Here is a 9,683-nt window from a genome sequence, read left to right as displayed (position 1 = left end):
CCATGACAGGGACACTTCCACTGTCCCAGGTTGCTCCAAGCCCTGTCCAGCCTGGTCTTGGTCACTGCCAGGGATCCAGGGGCAGCCACAGCTGCTCTGGGCACCCTGTGCCAGGGCCTGCCCACCCTCACAGGGAATAATTCCTTCCCAAAATCAATCTTAAATTTCCCATTTTTGGCTTTAAGCCACTCCCCGTTGTCTTCTCACTCCAGTTCCTGATGAACAGTCGTCCTCTCTCTTCCCTGTAGCCCCTTTAGGTCCTGGAAGGTTCTCTGAGGTGTCCACACAACCTTCTCTTCTCCAGGCTGAACCCATCAATCCCACCCTGTGTCCATAGGAGAGGTGCTCCAGTTCCTTTATCAACCTCATGGCCTCTCCTGGACCCACTCCAACACTTCCACATCCTTTTAATGATGGGGAATGATCCACGAGAGCTGGATGCAGCATTCCAGATGGGCTCTCACAAGAGCAGAGCAGGGAGGAAGAATCCCAGGCAGGGCCAGGTGGTGCTGGGGAAGCTGAGGGTCTCCAGTGCCACCCCCAGCTCTGTGCAGCTGCACTGGAGCTCCCCAAGGGCTCCTTTGCCTCCTTCCCACTGCAGTACCAGGGTGCCCAGGGCCTGAGCTGGTTGATGGTGGGTTCTGCTCAATGACAGTGCCAGGGCTGTCCCCCCTCCCTCAAGGTGATCCAGGCACCATCCAGGCAATGCCATGGCCAAAATTCCCATTCCTACCTCCAGGAACACCCAGGGCTGGCACAGGTCTCTGTGGGCATGCAGAGGGCAGTGGAATTTTACTTTATGTCAGAACTCATTGCATCCCTCTGGGTGTCCGTAGTTTCCAGGACCCCGCTGTGGGGCTCTGAGACCCTGGCACACAGCCCAGAGCACCTGGGGATTTGATTATGAGCCCTGGAGCAAGTTGCCAACTTTGTATGAGGACCTAAAAGTCACAGAGGTTTGAATGATGTAATAACAAAATGATCACAGGGTGAAAATGTAGATTTTAGGATTTTTGGTATGAGGGTTATGGGGACAAAAATGGAAGAATCTGGAAGTGTCCAGCCTTTTTCCTTCTTCTTGTTCTCAATTTTCTGCAGTGATGTTGGCACTTTGGGATTGGTTTAGAGCAGAAGTGCACTGTCTAACATAGGTGATAGGTATTGGGAATTAAGTGTAAATATGTTATACGTAGTTTGTAGTATAAAAGGACAACACAGAGTGCCTGTGGCTGCCCTGCTGAGCAGATCTCTGCTGGGCAGAAATAAAATTTTATAGATAAGAATTAATAAACAACTTCAAGACAGAAAAGTGAAGAGCTCTGACTCGTTCTTCAGCCGTGCAGGCTGAAACAGAGACACCCTGCACATCTCGGGGCAGCAATTAACAACCAAAAACCTGATAACTTTAAACCTCACCCCCAGCCCCTGTTCATGAATTCGACCCTGCAAACCCAAAAACACAGCTCCAAAAACTCCTTTTCCCCCACAAAATACAGGTCTCGTTCTCCATGGAGAGCCAGAGGCAAGGAAGCAGGAGGCAGGAGGGGTAGGGGAGCTGACTCAGCTCATGGATGACTTTATTGGAACTCTACACATTGGACAGGCATGCGCACAGGACAGACGGACAGGAGTAGTATTGCCTTGGTCACAGAGATATGGAACAGCGTTGGAAGGACCCTGACCCCTCCAGGGATCCCCACACCTCGCTCTCCTATTGCTTCCATCCAGATCCCTGCACCTCAACCCCTCCTCTAGCCCCTCCCCCATGCCCCTGGGACCTGCACCCGTGGGAGGGGGCAATGGTGGCACCGGAGTGGAGCCTTTGGCACCCCAGAGTGGCACCCAGAGCAGAGCCTTTAACAGTCTGGAGTGCCACCCTCTAGTGGAGCCTTTGGCACCCAGAGCAGAGCCTTTGGCACCCTGGGTGGAGCCTGTGGCACCCCAGAGTGGCACCAGAGTGGAGCCTGTGGCACCCTGGAGGGACACCCAGAGTGGAACTTTTGGCACCCCAGAGTGGCACCCAGAAAGGAGCCTGTGGCACCCTGGAGGGACACCCAGAGTGGAGCTTTTGGCACCCCAGAGTGGCACCAGAAAGGAGCCTGTGGCACCCAAAGTGCCACCTTCCAGTGGAGCCTTTGTTACCCTGGAGTGGCACCCAGAGCAGAGCCTGTGTCACCCTGGAGTGGCACCTGCAGCAGAGCCTGCGGTACCCTGGGGTGGCATCCAGAGTGGAGCCTGTGGCACCCAGAGAGGAGCCCTTGGCACCCCAGAGTGCCACCCTCCAGTGGAGCCTTTGTTACCCTGGAGTGGCACCCAGAGTGGAGCCCTTGGCACCCTGGAGTGGCACCAGAGCAGAGCCTTTGTCCCCCTGGGGTGCCCAGAGGAGGTCCCAGTGTCCGTGTGACGCTGGAGGGGTCAGGGCACGGTGCAGAGATGTCCTGGTGAGCAGCTGGATCTCCAGATGTGCAGGGCGAGGTGCAGCCAGAAGCGTGGGCGAGGGTGGGGGGCAGCCCAGGGGTGCAGGGGCAGCGTGGCCATGGCAGGGCTGGCACCAGGAAGGGGAATGGGGCTGTCTCCAACCTCCCCCCGGCCCTGCTGCTCTGTGGCACCTCTGGGGGGGACCCAGCTGCCAACACCCCCAGGAGATGGAGCTTTGGGGAGAGAAAGCTCCTTGGGAAGGGCAGCCCGGGGGGAATGCATGTCCCAGCCTGAGGGAGAGCATCTCTAGGCTTTAGGGAGAGCATCCCTGGAGGAATGCATCCTTCAGCCTTAGGAAGAGCATCCCCTGGCCCCAGGGAGGGCATCCCTGGGGGAATGCATCCTTCAGCCTTAGGGAGAGGATCCCTGGGCCTGGGGAGAGCATCTCCCATGGGAAGAGCATCCCTTGGCCCTGGGAGAGCATCCCTGGAGGAATGCATGTCCCAGCCTTGAGGAGAGCATCCCTGGGCTTTGGGAAGAGCATCCCTGGGGGAATGCATCCTTTAGCCTTAGGAAGAGCATCCCCTGGCCCCAGGGAGAGCACCCCTAGAGGAATGCATGTCCCAGCCTTGGGGAGAGCATCCCTCAGCCCTGGGGAGAGCATGTCCCTTGGGAAGAGCATCCCTGGAGGAATGCATGTCCCAGCCTGAGGGAAAGCATCCCTGGGCTTTGGGGAGAGAATCCCTGGAGGAATGCATGTCCCAGCCTTGGGGAGAGCATCTCTGGAGGAATGCATCCTTCAGCCTTAGGAAGAGCATCCCCTGGCCCCAGGGAGAGCCTCCTTCCACCCTGGGGAGGGCATCCCCCAGGGAAAGCATCCCTGGCCAGGGCAGTGCCTGCACCAGCTGGGGCTCAGGAGAAGGTGACCACCTCACCCTGGGGGTAACTGGAAGCAAGGGTGTTGTCCTGGCAGGAATCTGCAATTAAAGACATAAACATTAAACACAGAATTAGAGATCTGTTTCCATGAGGTGTGTAGGGGGAGAAATAAGAGAGGAAGAGGGACACTGAGCTTCCAGGGGACCCCAGAGTAACCACAAAGTAAAGGGGCCTTTTTCAGAGGGATAAAACGCTGCTGTTGCATCTGTAAGTCAGGGAAAAATGGTTTAAAAAAAGCCTCAGGATGGTGGCAGAGATGGAGACTTGGGAAATGATTCTCCATGAGAAAGCATGCATGGAATCAGGGTGATTTTAAGGGTATAAATGAAAAGCAGGGGGGAAAGCATCACCCTCACCACATCCCTCTCCTCCCAGAAAGCTGCTCTTGCCCAAAACTTCCCAAGCCAACCCCAAAGCAGATGTCCCAAAGCCAAGCCTGGTGCATTAATCTCTCAGTGTTTTTTTCCTCTCCCTCTCTCCCTCTCATTTGTTATCATTGAATTAATTATCATTGATTGGAGCTCTGAGTCACCCCCCTCCCCGCCTCTCCCCATGTGCCAGGGCCCAGTTTCCAGGCAAGGGGCTGTCAGGCAGGGAGACAGCTCCTGATCCACCTGATAAACCACGAAATTCCACTTTAAACGTCAGCCCCAGCTCCTGCTCATGGGTTTGACCCAACACATCTCCAAAAACTCCTCCTTTCCCACAAAAGAAAGGTTTCCTCCATCCAGCATCACTGGGTGAGAAATGGCCCAAGCATGGAGGCTTTTCAAACCTCATTCCCATAAAACCCCAGGGATGAAAGGAGTTTTCCTCCTGGAGCTCCCCACCTCCAAAGACAAATCAGTTTGGGGACTCAAGAAAATCCCCCTGCAGCAATTTGGGGACCAGCAGCTGCTGAAAAATACCCCAGCTCCTGGTTCAGTCACTGCTGCAAGCAGCTAAAAGCTCTTGGCAGGGTTTGTGTCCTGCTAGAAACATTCCCCATCAGGTCGATTGATTTACCAGGGGCACGACTTGGCTTTTAACTCCCATCTCCTCCTCCCTGCTCAAAGCCATTTTGTGTGTGAGCTCGAGACCTGCTGCCCACAGCCTCCAGGGACCTGCCTTGGAAAGCAGCTTCCCAGCCTAGGAAAGAAATTAGCACCACTAAAAATAAATAACAACAGCCCAGATTTTTATTTTTTTGTCCCCCAGAGCAAACAGCCCTCCTGTCTTGGCTTATGGGTACCAGCTCTGCTCTCACCCTCAGAGATGTGCTACCCTTTCCTCAAGCCTATTTTGGGGTGCAGATCTGCCACCAGCCTCCACAGAGTGCTGCCCTGAGCAAGGCAGGAGGTTTGGCACAGCCTGGCACAGCCTGGCACAGCTCAGCCCCAAATACCCCCAGGTTTGCTGTGCTGCTCCCAGAGCCACCCCCCCTCCAAATTTCCCCTCATGAGGAGCTCACCCAATCCTGCCCTCCTGCTTTGAGCATCTCCTCAGACAGCCTGAAGTGCTGCTGGGGGGGCTGCCAGCTGTGCCAGCTGTGCCAGCTGTGCCAGCACAATGTTTGGGTAGGTCTCACTCTGCTCTGCTCTGGCACAGCAGCCCTGAGGACGAGGATTTGGGGGTGTTGGGGGATGAGCATCTCAGCAATCCCCATCCATGTGTGCTGGACCCAGAACCCTCCAGGTGATCACCCAGCCTGGGCAGCTCAGGTGAGACCCCACCTGCAGATCTGCTCCAGCTCTGGCTCCAGCATCAGGAGGATTTGGAGCCAGGCTGGGAGAGCTGGGGGTGCTCACCTGGAGAGGAGAAGGTTCCAGGGAGAGCTCAGAGCCCCTTGCAGGGCCTGAAGGGACTCCAGGAGAGCTGCAGAGGAGCTTTGGAGAAGGGGGAATAGCATCTCACTGTCAGAGGGCAGGGATGGATGGGATATTGGGAATTAGCAATTGTTCCCTGGCAGGGTGGGCAGGCCCTGGCACAGGTGCCCAGAGCAGCTGTGGCTGCTCCTGGATCCCTGGAATTGTCCAAGGCCAGGCTGGACAGGGCTTGGAGCAACCTGGGATGGTGGAAGGTGTCCCTGCCACAGCAGGAGCTGGAATGGGATGGAATTCAAGGCCCCTTCCTACACAAACAATTCCCTGAATCTGTGATTATACTTGCACATACACCAGGACACATTCCCTACTCCACAGGTGAGGGACAAGTTCCTATAACACACTCAATGCTCATCCCTGGGATTCCTGCTCAATCTCATTGCCCTGCCAGGAACGAGATCCAGCACACCCATCCCGTCCCATCCCATCCCATCCCATGGATCCCATCCCGTCCAATCCCATCCCATCCCATCCCATCCCATCCCATCCCATCCCATCCCATCCCATCCCATCCCATCCCATCCTAGCCCCAGGTCCCCTTTCCATGCTGCCATGCCCCACAATCACTGCAAACTCCTTAATGTTATTTTTTAAAATCCATTTTAGGGCTTGGGCAGGAGCAATTGCACTCCTGTGGATTTATGCAGTATTTTGGGAATAAATCCAACAACTTGGCTTTCTCTTGGTGCCTTTACACTGGGCAGGAATGTGAGCAGGTCCCTGCCCCTGCCTGTCCCACACAGGAGGAAGTGTCGCCCTCTTCCCAGGAGCTCACAGATCCTTTCTGAGCCCCCATTTACCTTTTCCATGGGTAAAACCTTGGGCTCAGTTGCCCGGGTGGGGCTAAGGAAGTAACAGACTGGGAGCTGGGAGGCTCCTATTTATAAGCTCCTCTGCATCCTATTTTGCATCTGCCTCTGCTCTCCCCGCTCCTCCTCAGCACGGGCAAGCCATGGGGTTGCTATTTATTTTCTGTTTTCCTTTATTGTCATCAAATAAGCAGCGAGGATTTTTCCTGGCAGAGCTGGGGAAGCCAGGAACAGGCTCCTTCTGGGTAGAGCAATTACTCTCCTGACATCTTCACCTCCTGCCCGCCTGCCTGACAGGCCTTTCTATTTCCTCAGCTCTCTCAGGCATCTCCCAAGAAACAGAGCAGTTGTTGCAACAATAAAAATTAATACTTTGCAAGCAAGCTGGGATCATGGTGCAGCCTCCACGCAGTGCTGGACTGAGAGTGTTCCAGGGGGAAAAGAGAAGGAAGGAGCTGAGGCTGGAGCAGGGAACTGCTCCCAAATCCTCCTGAGCCAAAGGCTGCTCTGGTTTGGCTCCTTGCACAGGGGTGGGTGGTCACAGGGGCTCAATCTCAGTCCCAAAGAGGGCAGAGGAATGTGAGGAGCCCACCAGGGCCGCCTGGTGTCACCCAGCACCTCTGGAGTGTTCCATGCCAGGCTGGGCAGAGCTTGGAGCAGTCTGGTCCAGAGGAAGCTGTCCCTGCCCTTGGTCCTTCCAACCCAACCATTCCATGACTCCATCATCTCTGGTCCTGTTCCCACTGCTAAGCATCACATGTGTCCCCATGGTGGGGAGAGGGACAGGGGGCACTGGAGCTCTGTGGGGTCTCACCCTGCTGAGCAGCCCACTGTCCCTGTGAGGGTGGGCAGATCCTGGCACAGGTGCCCAGAGCAGCTGTGTCTGCCCTTGTATCCCTGGCAGTGCCCTAGGCCAGGTTGGACAGGGCTTGGAGCAACCGGGGATGGTAGAAGGTGTCCCTGCCAAAGGCAGTAGCTGGAATGGGATGGAATTTAAGGTCCCTTCCTGCCTAAACAATTCCCTGACTCTGTGATAACTTTTTCACAGCCCTCAGGACACATTCCCTGCTCCACAGGTGAGGGACATGTTCCTATAACACACTCAATGCTCATCCCTGGATTCCTGCTCAATCTCATTGCCCTGCCAGGAACGAGACCCAGCACACCCATCCCATCCCATCCCATCCCATCCCATCCCATCCCATCCCATCCCATCCCATCCCATCCCATCCCATCCCATCCCATCCCATCCCATCCCATCCCATCCCATCCCATCCCATCTCCATGTCCCCTTCCCATTCTGCCATGACCCCACATTCACTGCAAACCCCAAATGTTATTTTGTTTAAAATCCATTTTAGAACTTGGGCAGGGGCAGTTGAACTCCTGTGGATTTATGCAGTATTTTGGGAATAAATCCAATAATTTGGCTTTCTCCTGGTGCCTTTAGCCTGGGCTAGAACGTGAGCTCCCAGCAGATCCCTAAACACAGATAAGTCCTGCGAGGATATTCAGGGGAAGTATCGTATATTCCTGCTCTATTCTTATCCTCCTCTCCAGGCTGCCAATTTTGGCCACTGCTTGAGATAAAAACCTGGCCTCCAGAGATATTTACAGGTCTGCTCTGATCCACTACAGCTCCTCTTCTAATCTTACCCAGGGATTAACCTGTGCAAAGTCGCCCCCAAAACCTACCCAGACCCCACCTAAAAATAACAACAAGCTGTTTTCTCCCTCTGCATCCCCCAAATCCTGCTCAGGAGAAGGCGGGGAGGAAGAGGGACAAGATGCGATGGGTTTTTCAGCAGTTTGGTGCCTCCCACTGAAATCCCTCCATCTCCCTTTCGGGGCTGGGCTGTTTTAGAGGAGCTTTTTGCACATTAGTCATCCCTTCTCCAGGGTTGCATAACGCCCCAGCTAAAAATTGCATCCTGCCAGCTCCGTGGCAGCTCCTGCCCAACCCTCCTGGCTCTGCTGGGGATCAGATTTTGGGGGGTCCACCAAGGGTTTTCCACCCCAAGCAACCACTCTGGCACTGGAGCTGAGGGGGCAAAGGCAAGCATGGGATCTGCTGGGATCTGTGGCTGCTCTGGGTTTAATTCTCTACCTCCAAGAGACTCAAACCCCAAAGTCTGAGCACCTTGATCTGATCCTTCTGCAAAACCAGGGTTTCATACCTGGCTCATCCCAAAGTCAGCTAATGACCTTGGATAAAGCATTTATGACCCAAACACCGCTGAAGCCATGGAGGGTGGCCTTGCCTCTGGCAGGGGCTGGGGATATTCCAGCTCCTCCTGCTTCCAGAGGGAAGGATGAACCAGAGAAGCACCTGCACAGTGCTGCTGTTCCCAGCTCTTTGCCCAGTTCATGGAATTTTGGGGGATTCTTGAACCTGCCCACGATCAGCACCAGAGCCCAGGATGGCCCATCCTGAGCACAGGATGGATGCAGCTCATCCCAATTCTCCCCAAATCCACAACAATTGTGCCTTCAGCACCAGCTCCTGCCATCCATCCCAAAATCCAGCCCAAGGCACCAAAAGAATTTGGTTTTTTCACCTCTCTTCTGCTTCCCTTTGCCTCCTGCACAGCTGGGACAGGGGAGGGAGGGAGGGAAGTAAAAAAGAAAGAAGAAGAAAGAAGAAGAAGGAGGAGGAAAAGAGAGAGAAGAGAAGAGAAGAGAAGAGAAGAGAAGAGAAGAGAAGAGAAGAGAAGAGAAGAGAAGAGAAGAGAAGAGAAGAGAAGAGAAGAGAAGAGAAGAGAAGAGAAGAGAAGAGAAGAGAAGAGAAGAGAAGAGAAGAGAAGAGAAGAGAAGAGAAGAGAAGAGAAGAAGGAAGGAAGGGAAGGGAAGGAAGGGAAGGAAGGGGAGGAAGGGAGGAAGGAAGGGGAGGAAGGGAGGAAGGAAGGGGAGGAAGGAAGGAAGGAAGGAAGGAAGGAAGGAAGGAAGGAAGGAAGGAAGGAAGGAAGGAAGGAAGGAAGGAAGGAAGGAAGGAAGGAAGGAAGGAAGGAAGGAAGGAAGGAAGGAAGGAAGGAAGGAAGGAAGGAAGAAGGAAGGAAGGAAGGAAGGAAGGAAGGAAGGAAGGAAGGAAGGAAGGAAGGAAGGAAGGAAGGAAGGAAGGAAGGAAGGAAGGAAGGAAGGAAGGAAGGAAGGAAGGAAGGAAGGAAGGAAGGAAGGACAAACTCAGAGAGGCTTGGATATGTGCTGGCTGCTCCTCCTGGCAGCTCCTTCTCCACACCAAGGGAAACTGAGGCACAGGAAACCTGGGGTGGAGCAGGAGGGTCCTGGCTGTGGGATCTCCCAAAATCTATCCCAGCTTCTTTCAGGTGCAGGGACCATGGAATCACAGAATCCTTCAAGTTGGAAAAGAGCTCCAAGATCATCAAGTCCAATCTCACCATAACCCTGAGCACCAGATCCAGTTTGGCCATGATGGAGGGGAAGGCTCTGACCCCAGAAAAGCTCTTGGGGCACTTTGCTTTTCAAACACATCCAAATCTAAGCTCTCCTCCCCAGAAAGGTCCCCAGGCTCCAGCCCTGACTTGCTCAGAGTGAGAGAAGAGGCCAAGAGAGCACCAAGGGGGATTTGAGAGCAGGGCTGGACACCCCAAACCAGCCCCTTGCACCCACCCAAGGCCCAAACCCCTCCAGGGAGGCT

The 9,683-nt window shown here is 54.5% G+C and overlaps 1 protein-coding gene across 2 annotated transcripts in view; it reads right to left on the bottom strand.

Annotated features, from left to right (window-relative positions):
- Positions 1-1,545: 1,545 nt before the first annotated feature.
- KCNC4 (potassium voltage-gated channel subfamily C member 4) overlaps positions 1,546-9,683 on the bottom strand; it is a 28,043-nt gene continuing 19,905 nt past the window's right edge. The window contains exons 4-5 of one of the 2 annotated variants that reach the window (XR_012577093.1): positions 2,033-3,395; positions 1,546-1,964 (exon numbers count right to left, since the gene is read on the bottom strand). Coding sequence is in view for 1 of the 2 variants with exons in the window: in XM_005495975.4 (XP_005496032.1) it covers positions 3,331-3,395 (65 nt within the window). In the remaining variant the exon portion in view is untranslated. Of the gene's footprint in view, positions 3,396-9,683 lie in introns of both variants that reach the window. The other variant, XM_005495975.4, reaches the window with a different exon arrangement.

The sequence above is a fragment of the Zonotrichia albicollis genome, chromosome 28 (genome assembly GCF_047830755.1).
Source record: "Zonotrichia albicollis isolate bZonAlb1 chromosome 28, bZonAlb1.hap1, whole genome shotgun sequence".
NCBI classification, from domain to species: Eukaryota; Metazoa; Chordata; class Aves; order Passeriformes; family Passerellidae; genus Zonotrichia; species Zonotrichia albicollis.
This window is presented reverse-complemented; position numbering and strand designations above follow the sequence as displayed.